The 13,831-nt window shown below is 48.5% G+C and overlaps 2 protein-coding genes and 2 pseudogenes across 2 annotated transcripts; 2 read left to right on the forward strand and 2 right to left on the reverse strand.

Annotated features, from left to right (window-relative positions):
• Positions 1-3,820: 3,820 nt before the first annotated feature.
• Positions 3,821-5,521, forward strand: LOC147878072 (uncharacterized; annotated as a pseudogene).
• Positions 5,522-5,758: 237 nt separating this feature from the next.
• LOC147878073 (uncharacterized) lies at positions 5,759-7,022 on the reverse strand (annotated as a pseudogene).
• Positions 7,023-7,292: 270 nt separating this feature from the next.
• LOC147878074 (pseudouridine-metabolizing bifunctional protein C1861.05-like) lies at positions 7,293-9,775 on the forward strand. Its single transcript, XM_087372451.1, has 3 exons — positions 7,293-7,473; positions 7,521-8,394; positions 8,467-9,775. The coding sequence occupies exons 1-3, from the start codon at positions 7,293-7,295 to the stop codon at positions 9,773-9,775; spliced, it is 2,364 nt and encodes a 787-aa protein (XP_087228577.1).
• A 2,346-nt stretch (positions 9,776-12,121) lies between these two features.
• LOC147878075 (protein arginine N-methyltransferase 2-like) lies at positions 12,122-13,312 on the reverse strand. Its single transcript, XM_087372452.1, has one exon. The coding sequence runs from the start codon at positions 13,310-13,312 to the stop codon at positions 12,122-12,124; it is 1,191 nt and encodes a 396-aa protein (XP_087228578.1).
• Positions 13,313-13,831: the final 519 nt, after the last annotated feature.

The raw sequence follows: 13,831 nt of genomic DNA on the forward strand, positions 1-13,831 counted from the left end.
GGTTTTTCTTCCTGGATGATGCCATTTTAGTTGGTGTGAATGTGTCAATAGATCAAATTAGTAATAACAAATGATGACTTGATGTTCGGGGTTCGCTTCAATGTATGTATAGACAGGTCCAGGTGTCTGTATGTGGTTCGTATATGATGACGGCTTCGAAGTGCTCAATGTGAAGATCAAACTCAGACTTCTAGCGCTTCACTTTCCGTTGTGCGGCTCGGTACGAATGCGAGCTAAGCAGTAGTGAGACTAATATTGTTGCGGTTCTATCGTCGTTGTAACACAATATAGTTGCCGTCACTCTCCAAGAGGTGGCTGATCGAGTGAGAGAAAGAGAAAGGGAGAGGTGTTCTGCCTGTAGAAGAGCCTAAGGGGCTTTACCACTTTGCCGCAATACAGCTCAATGGCTTTTCTGAAATCAGTGATGACCTACTTAGTAATCAAGATAAGTCGTGAAGGGTCTTGGTTGTGTATGATTATGATATGTTACAGTATTAAATGGCTGAATTATTGATCTGGCACTTTAGCAAGTACATATGACTCGTCCCTGCATATGGACTCAGATCCTGCTTACACACCAGTCGGCAGACATTGTCTTGTGAGCAGTCACGTCCTCACAGATGACCAAATCAAGGATCAGGTATGACCACCCTAAAGAGATAAAATCTCCAATATCGCTTGAACGCTATGCATGAAATAGAACCCCAAATCAGTTTCTCTGTAATCCCTTCCTAATCTCGACATTAAATATCCCTCAGGCCGTGCTTTGGACCCCACCACTCTCGTGAATGACTCTCGCTTCCCACATGCGACGAATGAGAGCCTCTTCGGGCGATACGCCATCCTGCTCTTCCTCGAACCCACCTGGGCTTCCCTGAGATGTTGTCAACCCAATATCATCATGACTACCTTGTCGGGAAAGCTGAAACTGAACTCGACCGTGCCGTGCTTGACTTTGAGACCTCGATTCCGCTGGACTTCGGGCAACGCTCACTTTGGGTGTACCGACTGTGCTGGCTGTTGGTTCACGTCTACTTTGTGGCCGATTCTTTGACTGCGATCCGGCTTGTGTTTTCGATCCCGACAACGTAGAAATCACCTCATTTTCCTGTAATCGGTGTAGACTTTCGAGCATGGGATTCCGAAATCGTCGAACCACAGTCAATTGCTTGAGAGCAGTTTCATAATCCAACTTCAATGCTTTCATCTCTCCGCCCATCGAACGATTCCTGGCACCCGCTTTAGAGCCAGATCGATTATGTAGGGAAATAGCGGATCCCCCGTTCAAACCTACCACCGGACCGGAAGCGCCTCCCGGTGCAGCACCACCTCGCATCACTTCTCGTCTTTGTAGTTCCATCCTTTGATTGGTTCGGGAGGGAGCCGCTTTACTTGAGATTTTGTTCAACATCGACTTAGGCTTATCCGGCGAATCACCTGGTGTTTGAGGTTTGTAATTGGCCATGAAACTGTTGGATGAATCTTCGTCGGATCCGGTCTCGAAAGTCTTACTCGATGTTGCAAGAGAGGAAGCCTGAAGAAAATGTGACACACCACCACTTCCCGATGAAGCAGTACCAACCGCTGGTGTACCATTGCCCACACTGGGTGGCTTCACAGTGTCCGATGTAGCGGTCGACACAGATCGCGTGGAATCGCCACGTTGGGTGTCAGCTGGTCCAACTTGAGCAGATATTGTTGACATTGCCGGAGGAGCCTTTGTCGCCCGAGGTGTATTCTGTAAAAGAGTTGGGTCTGCAGGAGGGTGATCTGTAAGTGCTTGCCTCAAATTTGGTGCGGATTTGTTGGTTCGTGCAACCGCTGGTTCTGGAGGATCGTCTGTTCGATCTTGACTGTCTTCATGGTCTGGTGGCTTTTGGGCCTCTCCATTTGGCGTGCGCGGACGGAGAGGCGTTGATGCCTTGGACTGATTTCTTGACATTTCTGGTGAGTGTGTGGTAGAATCCTCCCATTCACCTTCTTCCTCTTCTTCCGAGGATGCATCTCCGAGATCGAAGACACCATGTTTCTGCTCGGTCTGTTTCGTCTTTTGAGATGTCTGAGCACCAAGCTTCATCAAGGCGCCATGAGAGCGATTTCTCTTGTTCGCCAATGCTCCCGCAGACAGATTCTTGCGCAAGTTTCCATGAGACGTGTTTTTAGGCAATGCCGCGTGTGAACTGTTGCGCTTGAAGTTGGGTGCGACCGGTGTTTTGGGAGAGTCTGTTGGCGTGACGGGTCCCGATTTCTTCCTTTGATGAGCTTTGCCCTCGGCCGTAAGGTTAACATTTGATCCAACTTTTCCCAATTTGTTCAGTCCTTTACCATGGGAGACATTCCGTTGATGCTTGTTTACCACATGCACTTTATGACCCTGTTTCGCATTCGATGGTCTGCCCGCCGAGGATAGCGAATGTGTAGAGGAAGACCGTTCGGCTAGGGAAGGACGCTTCTGAGGAGAGGGGCTCGTTGGAGGCATGGTGCGCCGTAGCAGCAGCAGCACTTGTTGAGGAAGACAATAGCAAGGTCTTTACTGCTCCGAGGAGCCTAGCGACTGAGTGTTGTCGCAGAGGTAGTCGGCTTTTATGTAAATGAACTGGACTATCGACAAGTACAGGATAGCACGGGTTCAACGGCGTGACGTTCACAGCGCTCTGAGCGAATCATGGTTGCCAAGCTTTTCATTACGAGCAAAGTCCCTTTTTCGAAGACTGGCCCACCGAGGCACCAAATAGATGCACAGGGAATGCCTAAAGAGCCCCCTAATCCTAGGTCGCTTATAGGGACTTCATCAGCATTGGGGCTGCTACTGCAATTGTGTCACTTCCAAAGGGCAAAGGGGCTCGTGGGGGCTGTTGTACCAACCAGACATAATGGTGGCTGAACCCTCCCTGCGGTTGATATAGGCGTAACAGGATGACCACTAAGACAATAGCAGCTTCCGCAAAGTTGTTGGTATGTATAATCATCCGAGATATCAATCACTAACTTGCAGATTTTACTCATCCACTTTTCAAGAGCTCGGAGACCTCAACGCTCGCTGCATCTCTCTGTCTTTGGATCGAAAATTGGTGAACTAGACTCATTTATCATGTGCCATGGCATACGATTGCCATGGACGGCTGTGTGTATTGGAAATTGTACACCTGCCACCAAATGATGCCTCAAGCGCCTTCCCTTGCTCAGCAATCTTAGACTAAGGCCTGAACAATCGAACATTTGTAGGATACACGATACAGATCTTCGGGAAGGGGAAGAGAGAGATGAACCTGTGACCTGTAGAGGCGTTGGGTGGCTGCCTGGGTTTCATCGAAAGCGAAGATCCCCTTCCTGGTCGAGTGAGCACGAGAAGAAAAGAACGATGCACCAGACTGGATGTACATGTCAAGTTGGACCCACGACTTTCAACGTATAGAATGTTATCTCTATCTTGCTTTCGCATCTCAGAACCACTCCAGTGCAAACATGAAAAATATGATGCCCAGGTCGAGAGAGGCCAACCCCCATGAATGGCCAATTTAAGATCCGATCTCCAGAGGAAGGCTTCATTACCCAGAATGGGCCGGATGAATAACGTACCGCGCATCCGAGGACCGAGAGGTGTCTGCAGTAATGAATGGGCTAATCGTTCATGTGAGACAACCCTAGGTTAGTACAGAGCACGAACTCCAGGGACGAGAAAAGCTAGAACTCCAGTACAGCCAAATAGGGTAGGATGGCCATGAGACCCACCTAGGAGGGAAGGTCACCTTCAGCAGACAGGCCCCTCAACCAGATTTCACGATCTTTCCTTCAACACGGTCAGAAAACAATCTAAAAGATGTCAGGCTTTACTCCAGCAGACGAGTTTCAAGAGGCATACCAGACGCTGCATCACACCTATCGCACAGGCATCACAAAGTCTATTCAGTGGCGCAAATGGCAACTAAAACAACTCTATTGGATGATTCATGAGAACGAAACAGCGCTGGCTGATGCCATAACCTCGGATCTTCAACGACATGCGTATGAAGCTATCGCATTTGATATATCAGGAGTCAAAGGTGAGGTCCTAGACGCGCTCAAGAACTGCGAGAAATGGGCCCAGGGCGAGTCCCCGGCACAAGCAGGGTTTGTCATGGGTAGATTGGGCAAAGCGTGGCTGCGAAAAGAACCTCTGGGTGTGGCCTTGATAATTGGCGCCTGGAACTTCCCTATTTACACACTGCTTGCACCTGCAGTCCCAGCTATTGCAGCTGGAAATTGTGTGATGCTCAAACCGTCAGAAGTGGCACCAGCATGTCAAGATTTGCTAGTGAAATTGGTTCCCAAATATCTGGATCGGAATTCGATCCGCATCTGCACCGGTGGGGCGCATGAAACGAAACAAATAATTGAGCATAAATTCAACCACATCTTTTATACAGGTGGAAGCAAGGTCGGCCGCATCATTGCTACCGCAGCGGCAAAACATCTTACACCGGTGGTGCTTGAGCTTGGAGGTCAAGCTCCTGCTATTGTTGGCAAGACAGCAGACATCGACTTATCCGCCAAACGCATCGCACATGCTAAACTCACCAATGCCGGGCAAGTTTGTCTCAACGTGAATCATGTCTTCGCGGACCCAGCAGTCTATGATGACGTTGTCGAGCGTATCATATATTGGATGAAAGAGTTTCTGAAGACGGGAACACAACAGGTAGCTCACATCATCAACAGCAACCATTTCTCTCGAGTCACCAATCTACTCGAAAAGTCTTCCGGAAACGTTGTCTACACGGGCAAGAATGATGCATCAACGTATTTTGTGCATCCAACGGTAATTGCAGATGTGGAAAAGTCAGATTCTCTGATGTCCGAGGAGTTGTTCTGCCCCTTTGTGCCCGTACTCAAAGCGAGTGTTGACGAAGCCGTTGGCATTATCAATGAAATGCCTCATCCACTTGCGCTCTACATCTTTTCGAAGGACCACAAAGAGGTAGACTCGATACTGGACCGGACAACGTCTGGCGGAGTTACAATCAATGATATCATGTAAGCACCCCTCGCTCAATTTTTCGACATCAACAGCGTAGAATTGATTACACCAAGGGGTCATCGCTCATATGTGGGATCTAGCTAACATTGGTGTAGGATACATGCAGGTGTTCCTTCCTCGCCATTTGGAGGTGTCGGTGAGTCTGGGTATGGCTCGTATCATGGTAAATATGGGTTCGATGCGTTCTCACACACGCGTACCGTCGTTACGATGCCTTCCTATCTCGAAAGAGTGCTGTCATGGCGATATCTACCATTCAAATTGGAGAATCGAAAGTACATCGAGGGACAACTGCCGAAGGTCGATTTTCACCCTGGCGAAGGATTGTCAGACCAGCGAGTCGGTAGCAAAGGGAATGTGTGGGGCCCAGTGTTGGCAGTTCCGGCTGTTTCGATTGTGACCGCTCTGCTTGCTGACTATATGAGTGGTTATAGACTTGGTGGCATCAGTCGAGACTATAGACTCTTATTGGGTAGGCTCGCAGACCGTGTCTTGAGTATGTGAAGGGATTAATGCGGTTTGGATGTGGAATTTCGATAGTACTAAGCTGCACCTGGGTATTTTGTAAGACAAATTCTACTTTGTATTTACTTAAATGCCTGAATTAGCACGTGACAAGCTCAAACGCCGGAATGTCGCTAAGTGTACAATATCCGTAGGACACATACGATAGTGGTGATGTAGTACTGCTATTCATGTCAATGCCTGAACTCTAGTCCAGCAAATTCCTGTACAACAAAATCACCAACCTGGAATCAACTCATTGCTCTCACCATCACGTTCATTCACGACTTTTCTAGCAGCTTCCCGATCACAGACCGGCATTCGGTTCACCTCTTTCTCCCTCCCATCCTCCATCGTCTTGAACGTCTTGGGTATCAACTTAGGGTCTAGAAGGCCAATCTGCACCAGTACAGTAGCCTGATCCAGTGAACATGCTCGTGAAGTAGCTTCGAACCACGAATACACACCACACTAACGAGAACGACCTCGACCTCCTTATCAGTGGGCGGCACGCCCGCCAGCATCCACGGGATTTCCACCGTATGTCTGAATGTAACGAGCATTTCATCGACGATACGATCCGTACCCATCGTGCGGGATAAGAGCTTGATCTTTAGTGAAGGCGGATTTCCAGGAATGAAGAAATCCTTATAGAACCGATAGAGTTCTTTGTGTCCGATCCCGCCTGTCATCGTGGGAACATGGTTGACATACGGCTGAGCGACCATCGTCTTCATCACGTCGCTTGCACTCTTAGTCTTGAACTCCTGCGCTATATGATTATCCCAGATGGGCTCGAGATCGATTTCAATGCCGAACCCGTAGCGTAGGGTCCTCAATGTCCGCGACCAGGCAAGTCGTGCCGCGGTGGTGTTGTATTCCTCCATGTCTGACTCTGCGAAACCGGGTTCAGTGTCTGGGTATCGATACGAGGGATGGCGAGTGCCGAACCTCTGCGAGCCAGCGAGATGTATCGATAGCTTTAGCGAGGGTGGGAAGTTTGCTGTCGTATTTGGCATGTAGGGTGGGTAGTATGCCACCATTGCGCACAGTTTGGGCATGGGACTCTGACATGCTTCGAGGCATAATGCCGCGGCGTCACCATAAGCTGGGAGTGTGCCGTGTAAGGTTGTGTACTTTACAATTTGGTACTCTAAGGGCTTGCTCCTATCACTTACCTACTATGGCGTACGTTTCACCTAGTTCCAGGGGATCTGCGAGATGTTGCAAATTGTCGGTTATAGGCGGCATGATCACCACTATATGCCAGATAGGCGACCTGGAACCCTTCTTCTTGGAACTGATATAGGATGTCTTCATCGAACTCGTCTGTGTCAGAGGTGATGACAAGTCTCGCTTCTTTGTTGCTCCAGTTCAAACGCACTGGATTGCTCTGTGATATTGTCCTAGTATTACTGCCTATCGTGATCTTCTTCGCTTTGTTGTCACCATCAGTATTGACCTGTAAAGTAGGGAGGCCGCCTATTTCTAATTTGACCATTTTCAAGAACGACGAAATACCCAAGAGAAGCTTACCTGTGTCGACTTACCTGGAGTTGAGAGACCTTTATAGCATTCTATATGTGTTTAGCACAAGGATTATGACCAGGTAAATCTTGTTCGATGTACCGTAAATGACGTCGCTTCAGCCTTGCGCAAATCGCGACTTTGGTACGAGGCTACGGATCTACGCTCTTTGTGGTAGTGTGTTGCGGTTGCAGTCGAATCATCTACGGGCCTATCTGTAGGATATTGACACGGATCTAACACCATGCCTCCGTTGTCGAGAGGGTTCGCGCTCTCATACGCCCCGAGATTAATTCGGCCGAATCATATTGTCCGCCGAAATGTATCCACGCGCAGCAAGCTGTTCAAAATATCAGAAGAGGTGGAGCAAGCGATTAGCATTGGAAGACCAGTAGTCGCCCTCGAGTCAACCATATACACGCACGGCACGCATTATACACAGACGCATTGATCACGAGACTAATAGTTCCAGGTTATTCATACCCTGAAAATGTTGCCCTGGCTTCGAAACTTGAGTCACTGGTTCGAATGAACGGAGCTGTACCAGCTACGATTGGCGTGTTGGACGGCAAAGCACATATCGGCATGGATCCTGACGAGCTCATCAAGCTAATTTCCACAGCTGGAAGCAAAGATACATTGAAGATATCTCGAAGGGATCTGGGCTTTATTGGTGGTCTAGGTCTACGAGGCAAGAAATATCACGGTGGTACCACCATTGCAGGAACAATGATATTGGCCCACCTAGCTGGGATCAAAGTCTTCGCAACTGGCGGACTCGGTGGTGTACATCGTGGCGGAGAGAATACCATGGACATCTCAGCCGACCTGACAGAGCTTGGGAGAACACCTGTTGCTGTGGTCTGCTCAGGTTGCAAGGGCTTCCTTGATATACCTCGAACTTTGGAATATCTAGAGACGCAAGGCGTGGGTGTTGGGACCTTCGCCGATGGCCGCACTGGCGATGTTGATTTCCCAGCATTCTTCACGAGAGATAGTGGTGTCCGCAGCCCTCGAGTAATTGAAAATGAAGCAGATGCTGCAGCAATTATCCACGCCCAGTCCCAGTTGCCCGTTCACTCCGGCCTCCTGTTGGCAAACCCTGTTCCGATCGATGCAGCAATGACTCGTAACGAAGTTGACGGCATTATCGAGCAAGCTGTCATGGAAGCCAACGAGAAGGGATTCCATGGTGCCGCAAACACTCCTTATGTGCTCAAGCGAATCAAAGAACTTAGCAATGGAGCAAGTGTGAGGGCCAATAGTGCCTTGGTCGAAGCGAATGTGATAAGAGGGACGAAAGTGGCTGTTGAGCTAGCCAGACTTGAGCATCAAGATCGCATGGAGCAAATCGCTGGAACTGAGTGAGATGTTCGGAATACTTTCGAAACAAGTGAAATGTTTCTAACTTATGCCAGGCCGAAGTCGAATACGGACCAAACGGTATCGATGTTTGGAGCTCGACCTGTGGCAGAACCCAGCATATCGCAAGATAGCGAGATATCATCCTCAGCGAAACCTCAAGTTGATATCCTGGTTATTGGATCATTGGCTTGTGACACAATCTGTGATTATGCGCCTCTTCAGACCAATGTTGTGGGCAAAGCGCCTATCATGCATACAAGCAATCCAGCATTAATTTCACAATCCATAGGCGGAGTTGGACGCAATGTTGCAACAGCCGCTTTATATGCAGGGGCCAAAGTAGCACTGGCAAGTGTGGTTGCCGATGATATTGCTGGGTTGTCACTACGTGAGCAGCTCATCAGGACCGGACTTCCTTCCAGCTATGTCCGCGAATTGAAAACAGAAGATGGAGCGCGGACTGCTCAGTATGTTGCTATGAACGACCTAGAGAAAGATCTGGTTATTGCCATGGCCGACATGTCCATATTCACTAGGCCCGAGTTGCAGAGCATCGAATATTGGTCATCAATTCTGGAAACTGCAAAACCAAAATGGGTCGCCATGGATGGAAATTGGTCTCCTACGATAATGTCAACTATCATTGAGGCTACCAAATATGCAAAAGTCCCGATTGCGTTTGAGCCAGTCTCCACCGCCAAAGCTGCGCAAATATTTAGAAAGGCGAATAAGTCCATGACAAACACATCGGTTGTGCCGTATCACGTTATCAACTTGGCCACGCCGAATGTCTATGAGCTGCTGGCTATGCATGAGGCAGCGCAAGAAGCAGGTCTTTTCGAATCAGAGCAATGGTGGCTGACTGTCGACAGTATGGGGATGTCAAGCTCTGGATCTCGGGAGAAATTTGTCGCCATGACAAACCCACAGCTCGCCGATCGAGGAATACCTCAACAAAGTATCAGACTACTTCCATTCATACCTACAATAGTCACAAAACTTGGATCCGAGGGTTGTCTCTTGACAGCATTACTGAGGAAAGGCGATGACAGACTGACGAATCCAGCGTCAGCTCCATACATCCTGTCGAGGAGCACTTCGGACAGTAATCCTGCGGTTGGCGGAGTATATATGAGGCTATTCCCACCAGCTGAAGAAGTACCTCAGGGAGATATCGTTAGTGTGAATGGGGTAGGAGACACCGTGCTTGGTACACTCATCGCTGGTCTGGTGAGGAGAGAACCAGTCGATCAACGACTTGAAGATATTATTCCGCTAGCCCAAAGAGCTGCTGTCCTAACGTTGAAGTCGAAGGAAGCAGTGGCGCCGGAAGTGAGCAACCTAAAATCTCTTCTAGGTTGACTGAGATGAATCTGTGGAATACATATTTTGGATGGGATTAAGATCACAGGTCTCTCATACAGGAAGATGTAGCAATTGAGGATGCATACATTGTATTCGAACGGCTATTTCCGCACTTCCTCTCAATCAGGCACCCAGCTCGATTAGTGTTCCCCAATCACTTGCCGTTGTCTACTATAGTAAAAGATACATATCAACAGTCACCTACACATCAAACAGCATTTTTCCCATCCGAACCCAAAACTTTCCAACTTCGTACAATCCCTCAAACGTTCAAACAGTACTCTTCCAAAATAAAGATGTGCATGAAACGGACCTGTCCAAACTGCCGTAAGCGCTTTTCCCCCAACCAGCAACTACCTGATCTAAACCACCAAATATCCCGTTAACCCGTTCACTCACTTACCATATCCCCCCCTCCATGTACCAACTACACCGTCGGCCTCCATCCTCACTGACATTTTATCTATCCAGAAAAATCCACATGGTGGGGCTGCGGCAGCCACATCCCCTCTGTGATGGACAACATTCCAGAAACCCAACGTTGTACATGTACGCCGAAAGTCACGGTGGGAGGGCATGAATATCCTCCTAAAAGTGGGGCTGGGACACCGAGTAATCGCGTGGAAATTGGGTATGATGAGCTTTCGAAATGAGATGTGAAGAAGGATGGGTTAAGAGAGGGGGAGGGATGGTACGGATGAGGATGTGTGGATTTTAAATTAATGCTGTGGGGGAGGAGGTTGTGGTAGTTATGGTCTGATTATAAATCTATTCTCTACGACTTCCTCAATTTCTTTCTTTTCTTTTGTGAGATGTCGTTCTCAAGTGAAGATGATGCCCCCGTCGACGACGATTGTCTGTCCAGTCACGAAATTACTGTCTTTACCACATAAAAAGCCGCCGACCACATTCGCTACGTCTTCTGGTTCGCTGACGCGGCCCATAGCCGTCAGTTCGGATGAGTATTTCTTCACGCTGTCGCCTTTGGGTCTGCCTTCGAGTTCGCCTAGTTTTTCGTCGATCAGCTCCCACATGCTCGTGCCGACTATACCGGGGGCGTAGGCGTTGACTTGGATTTTGTGCCGGGCCATTTCCATTGCGAAGCCCTGTGTGTTACCGATTAGCATCCTGCGAATCCAAAGTGGTGGTGGAGTGGGAATAGTGCCACTTACCTGCGTTAAGCCTCGTACTGCCCATTTGGAAGCAGAGTAATGTGCAAGTAAGGGGAATGGCTTGAATGCAACAATAGATGCTGCACCTAAGATCTTGTATCCTGTACTCTCGGCTTCTACTGGTCCTTGCGCGATCATCTGCCGTGCAGCTGCGGTGTAGCAATTGAACACTCCAATGAAATTCACGTCAATCATTCGGTGTACATCCTCATCTGACAGCTCGAGCATTGGCTTGACTTGAGCAATTCCAGCGTTGGCAACCATCACAGTCAGTGGACCCAGTGTTTTCACGGACTCGTCGACCATTGCTTTGACGTCCACTGACTTGGTGACATCGGCAACATATCCGATCGCTGTGTTTTCTCCGTATTGTTTGTTGAGATCTTGAACGACTTTGTCCATCAGTTCGAGGTTGGCTGAGATGTCATTTACACAGACTCGGTAGCCTTCTTTTGCTAGACGGCGGACGATGGCTTCACCGATGCCTCGGGCAGATCCTGTTACGATGGCTGTTCGTGGCATGTTGAGGGTTGAGGGTTGAACGTGTAATATTGTGATCTGATTTTCCTTGCTTCGTCGTATGTATAGATAAATCAAAGTTGGCTGAGTTGTGAGGAAGACTTCTCAGTTGCAGCTCGCGCAGTCATTCACCTTATATTTTTCATTCATAGAACTGCCCCTCTCATTTCCCCCGGACTCAAGGGTAAGTGCCATCGTTGTCATCCTCCAAGGTATTTACAGTTCTTGTCCAGCAACGCGGGGAGACTGACGCGTGTGGTGACTGCCGTAGTCTAATTGTGAGGAGACCCTGGCACATATGCGGGGGAGTTCACACCGAAGCTCTGGGCAGTTCATGTTGGTCAGGTAAGATTGAGCCAATGTGGACTAATGACTCTGTTGTATGCAGCTAGGTGGATAGGTATGATTGTTTGCAGAACTGGTCACCTGGATGTCGTGTATCTTGGCCGGGCACCTCTGAATGCTCGGTACAATGACTGCCGGGTCTAAAACTTCTATTCGAGTCAAGTCGACCTGCCATGCTGGTGGTTCATTGCTGTTTCACGCCCTTCCAGAAATCGTAAGCTTTTCAAATTATGCTTCCAATCGCCAAGTTCATTGTTGCTAATGTAAAGTCTTTGGACGTATTTTCTGGTTGCTGCTGGAGTCCGTCTCAATCCATAAAGCCACACACTGGTAAACGGTAGGTGTCAACATTCCAGTATTTTCTCTTGACACCCTCCCACTCTTTCTCGAGTATAGGAATGTCAATATTCTCCCACTCAACATCAAAACCAGCTTCCAGAAGATCGAACTCAACAACTTTCTGGTAGACATCATAACTGATTTGTCGGTCAGCACCCATGCCATTGAAGAAGGACCATTTGCCAGCTTGGTTGAGAAGAGCTATCACCCACTCCTGGAAGAATTCTCGGAATTGTGAGTACGACTCGGCGAAAGTGTCAAAGTAGATGGCGTCAAAGGTTTGATCTTGTGCAACCAATTCAGCAAGTACATCCTGCCACTTGCCTTCATGTATGACTACTCCAGGCTTCTCAAACCACCCCTTGCTCCTCATATCAGCCAGGACATCTGGATGTGCCTCAATGATATGGTGGCTCGCTGGTTTGTTTGGCGAGTCCTGGATGATGCTATCGAAAATGAGCATCCCTGCGCCGATATTGAGAACATTCAAACCAGAACGGCGTACGACTGATTCGGCGGATCGCTTCATAATGTCTCTCTCCCACTCCATCATCACGCCATTTGACTGATCGTCTAGTAGCTTGTCCTTGGTGAAAGATAAAGCGGAGCTCAGATAATCGGAACTGTTGACGTCTGTAACGATGAGCTCTGGAATATCGTCGTCATCTCCTTCCGTGACCATCTCCTCCTCTTCTTTGGGCTGGGTGTCCTCATCATCTAGCTGTTCGTAACCTTCAAGTCTATTGAGCAAGACCTCGGCCCGAACGCCAGCATCAACCATGAGCTGATAGAGATGATCCAGCTGCAGCCTTCGAGCAAGACATCCAGGGGTTTCATTGTTCTTGTCAAGCTGGTTCCAAATTGCACCATTTTCAAGCAAAAGTCTCACCGTCTCAGCTCCGCATTCTTCTACAATCTCTTGAGTTACATTGTGACTTGACTCACCGTTGGCTTGAGAAATAGCACAGCTGGCGATTGCAAAGTGAAGCGGACAACGACCTGTGGTAGGATCTAGTACGTCCGCAGCTTCACAGTCCTCGAACGTGTATTGGTTGAGATAACCTTGAAGTGCCTCGTTCTCATGATTTGACGCAGTTTCCAAGATTTGATTCAAGCGCAAGAGCAGCTCCGTGTTCGAGACTCCTTCAACTCCAGCCATGGTGGTTGGCTTAGCACAATGTGCGTGAATGATTGACGATGTATAAATCTTTTTAACCAAAACTTGAGCCTCGTAAATATTTCTTTCCCGGTGATTTGGAGCCGATGATCGACGTTTAGCGTGTTTTGCGGGATTGTCAGTCGCATGTGACGTTGGCCTTCGCTGCTTCAAAGTGTCCAGCTTGACAGATAATATTTATCCGGACAATAACTACGTCTTAATTTCGATGTACTTGCAAGAGCTGCTCATCTTTCTCGTGAGCCGCACTCGAGAAACAGCAAAAGTCCTCTAAGCAACGCCAACCCCACATTATGCTCATGGTTTGTCCCCATCATCCGAGTACAAGGAGTATCTGCGCACCGTTTCCTTGAGAAAGGAAGTCAGTTTGGGTAGTCAGGATGTGGAGGGACCGGACAAATCTGTGACTTTCCTGTCCTTCATATGTAATCCAAAAACTGACATTTCCAGTTACATCTCTTACCGACAGTCGTATTCCCACCATCCGAGGAAGGCATCCCA

This window comes from Dipteris shenzhenensis, unplaced genomic scaffold, assembly GCF_047967505.1.
Source record: "Dipteris shenzhenensis isolate YYH24624 ecotype China unplaced genomic scaffold, Dip_SZ_1.0 scaf0586, whole genome shotgun sequence".
Taxonomy (NCBI): domain Eukaryota; kingdom Viridiplantae; phylum Streptophyta; class Polypodiopsida; order Gleicheniales; family Dipteridaceae; genus Dipteris; species Dipteris shenzhenensis.